General features: G+C 38.0%; 1 protein-coding gene across 4 annotated transcripts in view; it reads right to left on the bottom strand.

The window, feature by feature from the left end:
* Positions 1-16,676, bottom strand: part of kiz (kizuna centrosomal protein) — a 68,413-nt gene that overhangs the window by 29,405 nt on the left and 22,332 nt on the right. For 3 of the 4 annotated variants that reach the window (XM_033642936.2, XM_033642939.2, XM_033642938.2), the window contains 2 exons: positions 16,327-16,373; positions 15,099-15,414 (listed from right to left, as the gene is read on the bottom strand). The exons of the other annotated variant lie outside the window; for it this stretch is intronic. In XM_033642936.2, coding sequence (XP_033498827.2) covers positions 15,338-15,414; positions 16,327-16,373 — 124 coding nt within the window. In that variant the 3' untranslated portion in view covers positions 15,099-15,337. Of the gene's footprint in view, positions 1-15,098; positions 15,415-16,326; positions 16,374-16,676 lie in introns of those variants that run through there. 4 annotated transcript variants of the gene reach the window in all.

Below are 16,676 nucleotides of genomic sequence, written 5' to 3'. Positions count from 1 at the left end.
AACAGGGTATCTATCTATCTATCTATCTATCTATCTATCTATCTATCTATCTGATCAACTTATATGGTAGCTCCTTTTTTGTTGTTTATGTATTTTGTTTCATAGAGGTGCTCAGTTGTCCACCCATGATACAAAATTTGAATGTAAAGTCTATGCAAATGCCCCAGATTGTCAAAATGACAATCTTTATGTTCACTTGACACAAAAAGTCATCCCCTGTGACATATTTTTTTAATGTTTAGTCAACAGATTTTGAGTTTTGACTAAAACTTATAAAGCTGATTTTGCCTAATTAGTTTAACCCTTTGAAACCTGAGCAAATTGTCCTGATTTCTTTCTTCTTTGCAATGAGCAACGAAAAAGAAATGACTAAAAACATTAGCAAGACAGTAGTGAAAAGAGAAAGTTAAACACAAATAAACATTGTCTTTTTTCCCATGTTTTTTAAAATGAATCACACCAATTTGCTCTGGGTTCAAAGGTTTAAATACTTGTAAAAGGCATCTGAAAGCAGTTTCCCAGCATGCCGTGAGACAATGTGTGTAAGGCTATAAGCCAAAGAAAACTCTTTAATTCTAAGCCACTCATGTTACCCATTACGCAATGATTATATGGAATAGAACTGAATGCTCAAACAACAACAACACAAAAAGTAATTTTATACTCACATAAAATCAGATAAGGGTCGTGTGACACATGAATTTTGTGTCAGGTGTGCTCAAAATGTTATATTACTGTATTGTACTAACTATAAGTTTTGAGTGCAAGCTGTTTCCAAAAATTATTTTAAGTTGAGTGAGCGAATTGGGCCTTACAGTGTACATGCTGTATTTATTGCAAATAATGTTCTGATGGTACATCATACCTTGTTTTTCTTTTAGGCTGTCCAAACTCTACCCTTGAGCTATGCCAACTGCCAATACGTCAGCACCTGTTACATAGGAAATGTAGTGATTGCTAGTAAATCAGTTCAATAATGCCATATACCCCCATCTCATAGTGAAGGTGTGTTACATTTCTGCTCTGTCACTTATCAAAGGAAGTGGTAGCCCTCAGTCTGGGAACAGCATGTGCGTGTATTGTGTAACAAATATTGATAGCACTCATGTTTTGATGCCGAGGGAACCAAATTCATAGGGCTAATTGTCAAAATACCTCTTCCACCTCAAGCACTGCAAGACTTGAGGGCACTTGTTTGCCTCTTCTGCACTGATGATTCAATAACTCCAAACAAGTTTGCAGCCTCAGGAGTGATGGCTCGTACTTCCTTTTATCACTGTGAGATGAGGGGATGTGTAAAGCTCTCAGCAACACTGCTGTGATCTAATAGTGCATTCTCACCTTTGTGTCACACTCACAGCTCGCAGTGTTTGTGATGCTTTAGGTCAAAATGTGTCACATGAAAAGCCAGGTTGTACATGTGATGTTAGGCTCATACCTGTTTTATAAAGCATGCGCCTTGTGACAAAAGGTCATTCCTTGGTTATGTTGTAAGTGACTTTGCATGGCCTAAATCAACTACCCACAAATCTTAGCAGAGCAATAGTTCACCTGTTTGTGTCACGACTAATAACGACTTCCAAACCTCAGCAGTAAATAAATGGTCGCAGGTAGTCAGGGGTCTGTTGATTCAAGCTGAGCATTAGCATTTCTACTCCACACTAATGGTTGACCCTTTCTTCTCCCCAGTGAGGACTAGTGAGCGTGCCGGCTCCCATATAACAGTCTGCGTTAATGACAGGGAGGTCCAGCCAATCCCCCTGCTGTGTCTTGGGCTAATCTGCTTTGATCACCTTTGCTAACATCTCTATTATCAACAGATTTCAGCCATCAACAAGGAATTACATTAATGCCACTTTCTGTGACCCAGCTGCACCGAGCATGGATGTGTGTGTGCGTAACTTTGTTAACATGTGTGTTCCCTTGGGGAGAAAGGGAGAAGGGAAGAGGTTGTGAGGGTGAAGATTCTCTAAATGCAATAACATTCACCAGCCTGACATTATGCATTGTCTTCATTTCAGAGACTCGTACGCGGAGCAGAGGCAAGAAACTCACCCAGAGATCACCAGGTTCCCGCAAGGGTAGGTATATAAGACACCGCAACAACTCCCTCAGATCATTTAGTATTATTTGTGCATTCGGGGAAAGATGCAGAGCAGGAAATCTGTGGATGTGTGGCAGGCGGGCACAGACACGTCTCTAGTGGCTGTGGGAGAGCGTACCATGAATAAATTTAGCGCTGTCCCCAGGAGATTGCCTTCAATCACGAAGCATAAGGTGTCAATGCTGCGCCCTGTGTGCATGGAGCACCAAATTACCTTCCACCAGATTGCTGAGCTGGGTCTAATAGGAATTGGGAAACGGACTGTTGAGGACGGACTGCTAATTAATGTGGCCAAAGTCAGAGCCCATGTCCTGGGCCCGCTGACAACTGGTCAAGTTGAGGCGAGGGATACATGTACTGTCAGATGAGGCAGTGTTTCAGAGATTGAGTGGATGAAAAAGTAAGCCTTGGGAGAACATACTAATGAAAGAAACTGCACACACTGTACACACGGATTTATTCATAAAAATCTTTAGAAAAAAATAATCAAATGTGTTTATTTGGTTTTGATTGTGATATCTGTCACTGTGTGGTATAAACAAAAACAGCATGGTGCATTATCTGTCCTCAAACAAATATTTGACTATGAATTTGACATAATCAAATATTTATAACCTTTGTTATGCTTTGCAAAAACTCCGAAGCTATGGTAATGTGGATCCATAATCATTAAAGCATTTTATGTCGCGTAACAGCATCAAATGTTCCCAGTGAATCCTATGGTGTATGAACCATAACATTAAAGGCCATATCCAATATTCAGCACAAGCTGAAATATTAACATCTCAATTTACATACAAATTTCCATGCATCTAAAAGCAAAAAACTCTTTACCAAGCCATTTTCCTATTTTGAATAATAGGTGGTTTTCTGAGATCCAGTTGATTGACTAAACAAAGACATGACTAGTGCATTAAAGCAATTGTTTATTGCCACTGAATCATGGCGTATGTATAATTTTGCTGTAAATGGTTATTAACTGATACAGAAACCATGGATTTGTATAATAGCTGGTAATCATTCTACCTCAGGATGTGTTTTCACCCTCATACACAGGGTTAAAGAATTAGAGTGTAGTCAATTACATTTAGCAGGTCACAGAAATTGATTTACTGCCTAAGGAATGTTTTTTTTTCCTGCTGGGCTTCGGCTCTGTGGTGGCATTCTGCTCACATAATCAAGAATGAGCGTTGCCTGTCTACCCAATCTACTACTCGGTCCCACAGGGAAAGATGACTTGCAACAGGAAAACCTGCATGAATACTAATTTACCTACTTGGCTTTAACAGCTTTTGCAAGCCAATCTCATAGGAATTTGTAGAATATGATGCCTTTCCATCTTTCCATATTAATTACCCCAACTGAAAATAGAGACAGCAAGAGATGGGGACGGAGGAAGTGTGTGTGTGTGTTAGTGTGTGTGTGTGTGTGTGTGTGTATGAGAGAGAGAGAGAGAGAGAGAGAGAGAAACATGGGAATAGCTCTAAGCAGGGACTCTCTGCTCTCCATCCTAAATGCGGTTAATTATAATGTGATTTGAAGCATCTCAAGCAGGAATCTGGCAATCTAGATTTGGAGCTCTCTGACCACAGCTTCAGTTTGGGTCTCTTCATTATGGCTCAACATAGCTGGCCCTTCTCGTCCCCTCAGCCTGAGGATCACAGAAATGGACTAGAGGCAGCAGTAAAACTGGGGCATGTTGGTTATGTCCACTCCAGGCCTGTTTGGCAGATGATTCTGACTCCTGAACTCTTACCCCTTTGGTTCATTTCAAGCGGGCAGGTGAGAACCATGCTTTTAATTGGAATTTCAGAATCCAGTACTGTAATTAGTAAATCATGTATTTTGAATTAAATAAAGGAAAAAAATGGTACTCACAGTCATGTGAAACACATACAATATAGCACAAGCAGATAAAGGCTATGTTCACATTACAAGCAAATGTGGTCTCAAATCTGATTTTTTTTTTTTTTTTGCATTTATATGACACAGGTCTGATTTATTTCAGAAAAGTGTGGACACAGAAATCTTTTTTCTCCCAACAGAAAGCCCATTTGTACGACAGCCTGTTGTCCCAAAACCAAACCCTCATTCTTCTTTTCTCCAAAAATACGCTGCACACTCTCCCAAACAAAGCACATGGCTAATAAGTATGCAGAATGACATCATCTATCCTTCCTACTGTAGTGTTCATACTGGAAATTAAGGTTGCCCGCAATTTATTTTTCCCCAATTGCCTGTCTCACAAATGTGGTGTTTTTTGTTGTTGATTCAATGTGCGTGTAACGTAATTTGTTGCGTATGGGGTGTTTCCAGGCAGAGATCTGTTCACATTGCTATCAGATACTTGTCACTTCAAAGATGGTTGTGAATGGGGTGGATCTGAGGAAATATTTGGAATTTAGCATTAAGCCCTGTGATGTTAAAATAGCCAAAAGGATGTTATCATGGCCTAACATGGCGTTTGCTTTGTCGCATGTAAGGTCATAGTAAGGTCCAATTTAGTAGCAAGATGACAAGCCAGCTGCAAGTTTTGGTGGTGTTATCTTGTCCTGCTGAAAGATGTGGATAGGTTAGATTTCCCAAACGCTACTGAAGTGCTGGTCTCCATAAAGTTTGTTTAATTGTCATTGGAAGAGCCTGAGGGACAAACATGATGTAGAGACTTAATTTATGTAGCGTCATGGCTGAACCATTTAGTCTCAATTAGTAACTATACACCTGAGCAGACTAACTTAATGTGTGGGGTTCCCCAAGGCTCAATCTTTGGGCCTCCTTTACTTAACATTTACTTTATGTATTTCAATTAGGCCACGATATACAAAACAGTAACATCACCTATCATAATTATGCAGACGACATCCACATTTACTTTGCTGTATCGCCAACTGACTAGAGTCCTTTAGATTCTCTCTGCGAGGGAACTGAACAAATATATGATCTTCCTGAACTTTCTCCAGTGAAATGCAGACAAAACTGAAGTTATTACTTCTCTTTGCTCAGGACTCAAGGTTAAACTTTTATGGCCATGTCACATCAGTTACAAAGTCTGCATTCTACCATTGGAAAAAAAAAACATAGCAAGAATCAGAGGATTCATGTCCAGACACAACTTAATCAATGCTCTTGTTTCTAGTAGGTTAGATTACTGTAATGGTCTTGACTGAGGTATCTACAGAGACAGACAACTTCATCCTATGCTACTGTTAGGATATCACACCAGTTCTCAGATCTTTTCACTGGCTTCCAGTGTGTCAGACAGTAGAGTTTTAAGTACTGCTTTTTGCCTCTAAATCTCTCAGTGGCTTAGAAACAAAATACATTTCTGGCTGTCTGGTACAATATGAGCCCTTTTAATGTTTTTATGTTGTTGTTTCTACTTTACATCTTAATGAATTATGTAAAGCAATATGAAATGCAATGTAGAAATTAACTTGTCTTGCTTAGCCTTCTGTCGGTGTCCTCCTACACTGGAGGTAACAGCTTGGAAATAATTGATTTAGTTTTACCCTAAATACATTTATTATTTTCAAGTCCAAGGAGTTGTGATTTGTAATAATTGGGCGAATAAAGTATATTTTAGTGAGAGAAAAAACTGATTGTGGTATTCATTGAAAATTTCCCTAATAGTGTGTTTTCACGCACCAGGCACTAAAAATATCTGCCTGAGTCTTCTGGATAGCATTTCTTCTGTCAGTCTCACAATAGGTAAGAAGAGTGGGTAAGTCAGAATATCCCAGCATTTGTAATAGCTTTTGTTAAGAGTTAAAGACATGCTTGAATAGCTAGTCAGGCACTGAGACAGGCAAAAACAGGTATAAGCACAGTGCAATCAGCAGCACTTTTGACTTGCATGATGACCATTGTGAATTTTTGTATGCAGTTAGCTGAATTTTGACTTTTGTCCTATAGTTTTTGTAAACTTCTGGTTGGTATGAAATTCAAAATTTGTTATCATGCATATTTTACAATAAGCTGCTGCCTGTTTACGTGAATTTAACTGAAGCAGAACTGTTTAGTAAATGGATCATTTGGTGTGGTACTGCTATGTATGATATAGGGCTGCTTTGAATGATGGATCTCATGATTCGCCATTCAATTTTTGTCTGCATGTATGTGGGGGTAGGGCCATGCATATAATAATTGCATGCATATGTTTCAGGTGTATGTAATTGAACAGTATCAAACTAAATATACCAAATAAAAGAAAAACACCAGCATCATGTAAAATATTTAAAGAATTCTGTCATATATTGAAATGTAGGTGATTCATTTTTTGTTATCAGTTTACTTATTTTTTTGCAACACAGAGGACAAATGAGATGCACATTTTTTGCACAGTGGGAAAGGTTCAGGTAAGTTTCATCTTGGTTATATATGTATATGTATATACATATATAATCTTCTTCTAATGAAAAGATCAAAGCCCTATGAACATGTAACAGCAATCCATAAAGACGTGGTATCCAGCTGTAGACAGGGGCAACTCAGAGCTTTTATATACGTCCAATGAAATCCTCCATAAAGCATCACCATAATAAGGGTTTTAGGCGTCCATGCTGAACAGATTTTCACTTGGCCCTTTGTGTCGGAGAATCTCACCTGGTCTTTGGAGTGGGGGCAGAGGGGAGAAAACCTTCCTGCCCCGACTGTGGAGAGACAGCCTTCCTCTGTAACCCACTCTCATTCACAGACATCATTCATGTGCAAATCATCCTTGGACCTATTGTTCACCCACTGCGCTTTCAGATACTTGCTGAATCAAGTGATAAATGCAGTGGCAGGGCTGCAGATATGTTCTATATAGTGAACAGGAATAATAAGACTTAATAATAATAAGCACTTGAAACTAGCTAGAACAATGGCCAACTTATTATGAATGTAATACTAATATTTCGGGTTTTTTTTGTTTATTTGGCAAAGGGGGAATACTTTTTTAGTGAAATACTGAAAAATCCAAAATGTGTAGTTTCTGTGCAGCATTAATATAATTGAAGAATCTCTGGAGTGATTATTATGGCTATTATATCAAGACACATATTGTGATATTCAGAATGATTATGACATACTGCATCAGTATACTATGACTGCTTCATTAGGAACCATATAGAAAACAGCTGATAAGGTAAAAGCTCCTTATTAATGAAAAACAAAACCTTGTCAACAACATTTGAACAAATAAAAATGTCCACACATAATAAATCAGCTGTAAAAGTAATGATAATTTAACATAACAGATAGGGAATATAACCATATCTAATATTGCATAGTGTCTAAAAGAAAAAAAACAACATCCACATACTGATCCTGCATTCAAGTCAATTGTTACTATCAGCTAAGTCATTTTGCTTTTCTTGACCATAAAAAAAGGCCTTTTTCATGAGACACTGGGTCATAGTTGGAAAAGTAGGTGTAAATAATGACATTAAGGATGGCTGAATTCCATTTAGCTCTTTCTGTTTCAGGTTTCTAGGCTGTGTCCAAAGTCACTCCATCGTTCACTCAGTCACTCTTCCCTATATGATAGACACTAGTTTAGTTTAACAGTTTACTTGTAAGAAGCAAATTGAGGTTTCAGACACTTGTAAATCATTGCAATATTGTATGAGACAGGTGTAGTGTGTCTTCGATTTAAATTTTGATTCGATCAAATGTGACACATTGCATTGTGGGATTGTTAGCAGGAAGTACTGAGCGTGTCCAGGACACTACTTTTCTTTTTTGTTTCGTTGTCGGAATGTTTGAGGGTAATATATGCAGCATACATTTCACCCTCAAACTGTGACGAATAAAATGGCAGAGGGCACATATAGTGCACTATACTATATATTCAGTAGGGAGGAATTATGGACACAGCCCGGGCATTGAGTAGACAGAGCCAGCGTTAATGTTATTAGTAACACCTGTGCTTTTTCTGCTACTTTTCCTAACAGCAGACATACTCATAATATCTGCCCTGACAAAGACTTATCTTTACTACAAATAAAGGCTGAATTAGGTCTGAGGGTGACCTAAGTGTAAAGCAGTGGTTCTCAACTGGTCGGTGTAGGTCGCGGGGTCATTTTGACTGGGTTGCGAATTCACAAATCGTTTATGAAATATTGTAACTTTTTTCCTCAAAATTTTACGACCTTTTTCTCAAAATCTTACAACTTTTTTCTAAAAGTTTTATGACCTTTTCTTAAAGTTTTATGATTTATGTCTCAAAATTTAATGATTTTTTTCTCAAAATTTTATGTTTTCTTCCTCAAAATTTTACAACTTTTTTCTAAAATTACTTGACTTTTTTTTTCTAAAAAAATTACAATTTTTTTGCAAAATATTGCAACTTTGTTCATGTAATTTTACAACTTTTTTTTCTAGAAATATTTTCTAGAAATTCTCAAAATGTTAGTCTGTATATTACATACAATAGTCAATGCAAAGATGATGAATAGACACGAATACGCGCCAAAAGACTATTGTATTTCATGAAAAAATTCATAAAATTTCAAGGAAGTGTCTGTGAAATAGATTTGAGTGGAGAGTCAAAAATTCGGGTCACGACTTAACGACTGAGGAAAAATGTGGGTCCTAAGGATAGACCAGTTGAGAACCACTGGTGTAAAGGACATGTTGATACCTAAATCTAATAGGATTCATTCTCTGTAATGAGGCAATTCTTAGGTATCTGAGACACACTGATGGTGGCTGATGAGAATCAGAGGTGTTCTGTCATGAACTGAAGAATTAGACAAAGTGGGAACTTCATACTGCTGGTACACTTAAAAGTCAGGGATCATTAAAATCATTCATCCTCTGTGGACAATAAATGTGCACTGAATGGCATGCCTTTCCAGCAAATAGTTATTTACCACAGTGTTGCATCAACAGAACAACTGACTAAGATTGTCATCCCTGCACCCATGACGCTAACATAGCCAAAAGACAAAGGTGCTATGCTCATGTATATTGCCTGTGTTTAAAAAAATGCTGTTATTTAGGATTTAGTACTGTAGATTAACATGATTTAATGTTACAGTTCCAGGTTGAAAAGATTGAGCCTGTCTTCTTGTCAACAGGCGACCAAATTGGGTGTAGCTGCAAATAAATCTCTGAAATTCATGATGTAGCAGTACGGCATGACACATGAAACACAAGCCTTGGCGACACGGCTCGATTAAACTCTGCAAACTGAATTGTTTTTGTTTCAACATCCAAGGACAAATTCACTTATCCTCGCCAAAGTAAACATTTTACCAACAACTCTGTTGATCAGTGGAAAAAGATTGTTTAACTCTATATAATGGCGCCTGATCTCTTTGAAAAAAAGCCCAAGCTTGTGTAATCAAAAGCACAGCCTTTTGTCTCTTTAACACACATACCAAAGAAGCTGCCGAGGAGGCCGCATCAGAATGAATGAATATTTAATTGAGGCCTATTGAGGCAGAAGATCAAAATGACCTTGCTCTTAATGATTATTCAGTGATAAAAATAAAAGTAGGCTAGGGGAGAATGGAAGGCGCACACTCGAGAGCCTTGGTTTGTCCAGCAGGCAGGAATATATTACACAAACATATGAGAGCAAAACCATAGAATTGTGGATGAATGTGTTTATCTTTGCTACTCGCTTTCATCTATGTGTCCCCCCACTTACTGATAAGATTAAATTCTTACTGGAACAGAAATCCCAAATGCACAAAAGACATTTTAAAATCACTGACAGCACTGGCAGACTTTTCAAAACCATTGTTAATTATTCATCGTGATTATTTATACGTGGTATGTATGAAGTCTACTATCATGGAGAGATAAATCCGCTATTTCTGTTACTAACACAAGTGTCTCGGGTGAACAATTTAGACGCATGCGGGAGAGTCGAATGTAAGACACCAATGAAAGAACAGTGACCCCTTCTTATTGGAAGTTGTCTGGACAAAATGCAGGTCAATCTGGCTTGTGAAGGAGCAAGACCCTCCTCTCAACTTTCCAGACACTCATGGCAGCAATTGGTGAGGAAAAAAAGGCTGAATTGATGTGGACCGAACATGAATGGCTTTAAGCTCGGTACTTGATAGCGTGCCAGGCTGAAAGGAACAGGCTTTCCGTACTCAAAAACAGTAGTTGTTGCGAGCTCACATTCAAAAGCATATTTGTGCTATTTTGTGTATCACGTAACCTTGTCTGGTCTCAGTTCTTTGTTCCACAATTGGTGGGATCACTGCACTTTTTATGTACAACACCAAAAAATGACATTACAGGCCACGTTTTCTGAATACGGATGGCACATCATGTTGACAATATGCTGCACTGTATGCACTGCACAGCTACAATCAACTTTGATTACAGAGAAATGTGTCATCGACGTAAACCACAACTGGAGGTGGAAGAAGTACTCAGCTCTTTTAAGTAAAAGTTGTAACACCACAGTACAGAAATACTGTGTTACAAGTAAAAGTCCTGCATTCAAAGTCCTACTTAAGTAAGAGTACACACATGTCAGCTTCAAAATATACTAAGGTGCAAAAAGTAAAAGTTGTTATTATGCAGAAAGGCTCATTTCAGAGGTATGTATGACATCATGTTCATCACTTTAATGCTGCAGCTGCTAAAGAAAGAGCTAATTCTAATTACTATATATATATACTGCTTTGTAGTTTTATCTATTAAAATACATCAGAAATTATTAGTTTAATTATATTTTCTAGTAATAATCTGGATCTGCAAAGTAACTAGTTACCAAAGTTATAAAATAGTAAGTAGTATAAGTAAAATATTGTTCTGTGATTTGTAGTGGTGCAGATGTACAGTATATCATCAAGTACATCAAAATTGTACTTAACCACAGTACTTAAGTAAATGTACTTAGTTACACTCAACCACTGAATATCACTAAAGACATAAAATTTGGCTGCAAAGAAATGACTATTTTCTGTATTTATTAATTGATTGTTTGGTATAAAAAGTGAAAAATGCCCTTAACAGGTTCTGAGAGCCCATAAGAGGACCTGTTTTGTTCCAGCAGCGGTCCAAACCTGAAAGATGGTCAGTATATCATTAAAAAACCTTTAAAAATAACAGAAAAATTCACATTTGAGAAGCTGGAATCTGTGGAATTTCACAATTTCTGCTTTAAAAATTAATCAAAAGGCTAATCAAGTATCAAAGTTGCTGCATTTTAACTTTGTCAGTCGACTTACCAGTTGATTTCTTTCAGTAATTTCTTTTAAGAGCAAGGGTTCATTCAAAACTCTGGCAATGGTGAACCATAATGCAACCACAAGATGTGAGGTTGCATTATGTTTTGAATATTGAAGGAGACATGTCCCCTATGTCCCCTGTGTCCCCCTCATAATCTACACCTTCTGGAAAATGTGTAAATTAATTAAGATAATCGAGCAAGCAGACATAAAGCAGTTCATGGTTTTCCTTCAGTTCACCAGAGGCTGAATACACTATTATTCGATATCTTCCCATTGCTGCCTGTGATGTATGGTTCACCTGTTGTATCACTACTGAAATACAGTGTTGTCAAACAGGCGGATGTGTATTTCCACAGACATTGTGTTCGTATGTTTAACAAAGCTGCATAGTGTCAGACCTTGACCTTTGTTCCATACAGTAAACGTGGAGCTCTATGGGCGCATAAAGAACGAGTCAGAGCATTTAGCAGAAACATGAGATGCATTCACACGTTGCCAATAGACGAGGTTGTTGTGCGTGTTATTGTTATGCTTACTCATTTTTCTAAAAATTCATTTCTCGACTGCTGTGGAAGCGTAAATGAGTTCCAGTACATCATTTTAAACGCTGCATTAAAAGCTCGACACATTGCTTCAGAAATCAGCTCAGTGATCTAAAACATCACTCTAAATTGTTACTGATTCAATTTTGAAGCCAGTGATGAGGAAAAGGTTTTCTCTCTCTGAGCCCACACAGCTGCTAATATGCAGCAGATTTGACAGAGACTTTTTTTTCCTTTTTTTTCCAAAGGTCCTCAAGGAAAGAGAATCTGAAGTGAAACGTTTTGTAAGTCTGACATTGCTTCTTACAGATGTTCCGTTTAGGTTGCTTTGATAATTTAGCTTTTTATTTTCATCTGAAAGGGAAATGTGCAAGTCAAGCAGTCTCTCCGCCCTTTGCTTTCACGCCGAACCAGTGGGAATCATTTCAGTGTTACACCTCTCAAGGACAGTTGAGTCTGACTTTTGTGACACCTTTGCATCTGACAAAGAGACAAAACCTTGAGTTTCTCATTTTATAGAAACACACAAGACAGTAGTTTAAAGGTATTCTTAATGGGCATGTTCATAGTGAATGGCATAAATCGTAATGAATACAATGAGATACTGAGTTTGTGGACCGTGTTTTCTTACCAGTTATTTTTAGCATGAAAATAAACATCAACATTGTCTACTGTGTCGACCTAAATTGTTTTTATATAGCCTCTCCTCATTAAGACCTGGATGTCATTTCAAGATTATAAGAACTGTATGAATTCAGTGTCCTAAAGAATGTAAGATATTTTTTTTTTTCACAACACTACAATCCTGTAACTTTCTCCAGTAACTTCTGAACATTCCAGTCTCACCAGAATTAAGTGCAGCTTAGGGGTTGTGACTGAATCATCCAAAAGGTATAGGTAGGCTATGGCAAGATTGAAAAGATTCCCATGTTCTTCAAAGCTTAAGTGTTTCCTATTATTAAGAAAAATGCTCCTAATTTAACCCTGTCAGGGACTGTATTATTTATTAGACAAAGGGGGTGGCTGGGGTGTGACTTTATATCTTCACCCTCTCAGAAGCTAGAGCTCTGGTAAGACTATGGGGGAAAATGCATGACCCTCCCTCCACAATAAATAACCTACTTTTATATAGGTATTGCAGGTATTGGAGCCAATGCAACAGTATGAGAGTGAGAGTTAGCACAAAAATAAACAGCTAATTTCTTATGCAAAATGCAAATCCTCCTTACAAACTTACATCACTGCACAAGCTGTCTGTGCACTGCAGCAGGATATGAGTGCACGACAGCCACCCATCATTGGTCCTACCACACAAAACCAACAAATCAATAAGCCTTCACAGCACGCACAGAGCTGGCACCAGCAGCATGTAATGACTGCTTTCCCAAGTAAACTGTGCACAACTGTGGCGATATCGCTAACTAGGCATTGTGAATGTTAGCCTATTAGATTTTAAAAACTCACTTTCTGATTCTTAAAAATTAGAAGTTAAAAACAAAATCCCAGAGTTTAAAAAAGCCTTGGTTTTTCAATAATGTCATGCATGCAGGAACACGGTATCGATTTTTTTTTATTTATTTATTTTTTTACAGGAACTAGTGAAAAGGGTTTTTTTTGTTTTTTTTTTTTTTTAAGAAAAATTCTAAATGTGACATTTTCAGAGGGAAGCCTTTATTGCACATGATGTGTTCAAGGACTGTTGAAAATTTGAAAATCTGCTGGTTATTTAAGTATTTACAATTTTTGTAATTCTGACAATTACAAAAAAGCACCATTGAAGCCTACCAGCTGGATTTGGGTTTGTGAGGGCATAAAAAAATACCCAATGCAACCATTTCAAGTTGTATGTCCCTCCCCAAAGCCAAACAATAAAAAAACAGAAGCATTAAAAAAAAAAATCATTTGACATTCCTCCCGTTTTTTGCACCACTTCCATCCCCTCAGAAATAACAAACAGTCCCTAAATTATTTTTTAGGATAATGAGAAGTGTTCAGCAGCAAAATTAAAAGAGAAAATTATTGTCTGCATTGAAATCACAAGTGATAACCCAGCACTATCATAAACAATATAGTTGTTTTCTGTCCTCCCCACTCACAGGCACAATCTAATCAGTCAAAATAAACATGGATCACCTTCACATAACCACTGCTGAAAGAACTGACTTTTGCCTGATGTCAATCTGAACATGATAGTTCAATTAATGAGGCAAAGCCGACACTGTAATTGAGTCAGTCACTGTAGGGATAACACCCTTTAAATGGAACATAAAAACCTTTCCACGTCCTCCTGTGACAGTCTGACTACACACGCTCTAAAAAGAACAAGCCGAATATCGTCCTCATGGTCTCTCTGGCACGGAATCAGAAAAGTTCTTTTTAAAAAATGTTATTGTGTTAGTACACATTAGTACAATATAACTCCATGAGCTATCTGTCGCACACAAGTATCTGTTGACATGCTCCTTAACATGGATATTATGTTAGGGAGCCTTTTAGCAAACTCCAAATTATTCTGCCACAGTCCCTTTTCTGTGGTGGGTCAGGGCTGTCTGAAGCCATTATTGGTAATGAATGTGGAGTCCTACTTTAAAAGGTTCAGGCATGTAAAGTCACCTAAAGCTGACTAATGGAATCCTGCTGACACTGAATGCCAGGGGCTTTTACCACATCCCAGAATGGCAGTTTTGGAAATTTACACTACAGACATAATGAACTATAAATGTAAACTTGGGAATGTAGCCTCCCACACAGCAGCTCCGAGTTATTAATAGCTACAGAGCGTTCAAAGTGCTGCAAAATGATAAAATGCAGAAGACCATTGTGTGGTTTCAGCAACAATCCTGCTACTCGTGACTCATTTGCACAATAATACAGAGGAATTTAGACATGCGTCTTTGTGCTCCTGTAGCATGAGCACAATTATTAAAGAAGCAGCTGTGAAAATACGTGTAGAGCGTTTGTCGGAGGTTCTAAATATTCTGAGTTTGTTTGCGCTGCAACACTTTGTGCCTTGGGAGATGGGCCTCTTCAGCAGGTTCACAGGTCGTGCAGCAGCGTGCAGAGTGGCCATTGTGCTTTGTCATTTCACAGGTGACTCACATCACTACACTCGAGCATGCTGGAGGTAGAGCACTCGGAGATGCTTGCGGCATTCAAAATGCATGATTTTCAGCCTAGTGCAAACAAATCGCTTTAAAAGATCAGTTTAATCTATTTCGAGCTGTTATTATGAGCTGGGAGAGTTGTTCAGATAAAGAGACTGAAGCAGGGTTAACATCAGAGTGTTGGACAACTCTTCACATACTTTACCCAGCGTGAGAGCTGTCAACTTTATTATTTGTTTTTACGATACAGTGTGCATATGATTTACAATGCAGACCACTAAAATAATGGTCGGGGGGGTGAATTACTGCGGGCCAAGCTGCCTGAAATTTTTGCAGTGATATAATATAGTGCATTTAAAAAATATGTGCAGGGAAATATCAGTCGCAGAAGTCATCATTGTCATCTTAGTTTGCGCTGAAAGGTCGAGGACGTAAGGCCGCTTCGATCTCGGAGTCGCCGTCATCTGATTCGCCCCAGAAAGCTACACAAAAGGGTAAAGAAACACAAGTTTACATTATTAGAGCAGAGCATTTTACCTTTCACGCTCTAAATGAGGTGTAACCTTTTACATCATCTTCACAATTCCTTTACCCCGTCTATCTTACACTCTCTTTATCCTCATTCAAGGTTTTAGAAAGCGCTGCATCTACAGCTTACCTTGAGTTTGATTGCACAATGAAAATCTTAACACAGCTTTTAATAAAGTGTTAAATATGTCTTGTCCACTGCAATGAAATGTATATTGGATGATTTACTTACACCTGTGAAAATGTAAACACAGATCTGATTGTAGCACCCAAAAGTCCATACATTAGAATTCAAACGCTCAAGCCATATTCAGAGGTCAGTGAAGTTTATTTATTTAACAGCACAGGGCTAAAGAAACTGATGTGATGACTGAATGTATTAAGTCCAGTCTATTTAGCAGTGAAATTATATAAGAAGAGCTGAGACGCAATCTGACATCTGTGGTCAACTGCAATCTGCCTCTGCTTGAACTGTTGGATGGTTTTGGATTCTATGAAATCATCATAAATGTCACTGCAAAGAAACATCACTAACTCAAAAATTTAGAGCAGTTGTCTGAGGTTTGATTAAGTGACGTAAGAACACATAGTCCGAAGGCAGGACTGCTTTGGTTTTTTATCAGAGGATTATGCAGTGCTTGCTGACAACACAAATCTAAGCTTTTGGTAACATGGATCTGGCTTCAAGGTCATTTTTTTGTTTACACAACTTCAAAAGGCATAGCTGCACTTACAGAGAAATTTAATCAAACAGTTGGTGCTCTTCTGAAGCTCAAAATTCACAACAATTTCATGCATGTGAACATATGAACCTGTAATTAACCTTTTATGACACATGCAATCAAAATGACTTTGTCTATGCTCACCTTTTGACTGTAGAGCAGAATGAGCCTTTGAGTTAGTCTTCTCTTTCCTTGAAACACAAAGACAGTTTTTAGCCTTGTAAAGTTATTACCTTAGGGTGTCTTTGAAAGAGAGACACTATTTTACACCAAAAATAGCTTAATAAAAAAAAAAAAAAAAGGGGGGGGGGGGGACAGGCAGACAGTGCAGCGGAGGAAGCTTCCTTGACTCCTGTTCTAATTGTGCCAAAGGACTTCCACAAGGCCCTCTTTATTCAAAAATAGTCCAAAGACAGGGTTGCCAGGTTCCCATAGCTCTGGTGATATCGCTATGTAAATGTGTGACCTCCGAAAAGGCTTTGATCTACCTCAAT

This window comes from Epinephelus lanceolatus, chromosome 15 (assembly GCF_041903045.1).
Source record: "Epinephelus lanceolatus isolate andai-2023 chromosome 15, ASM4190304v1, whole genome shotgun sequence".
Taxonomy (NCBI): Eukaryota; Metazoa; Chordata; class Actinopteri; order Perciformes; family Serranidae; genus Epinephelus; species Epinephelus lanceolatus.
Note: the sequence above shows the minus strand (reverse complement) of the source record. Positions and strands in the feature narration are given on the sequence as shown.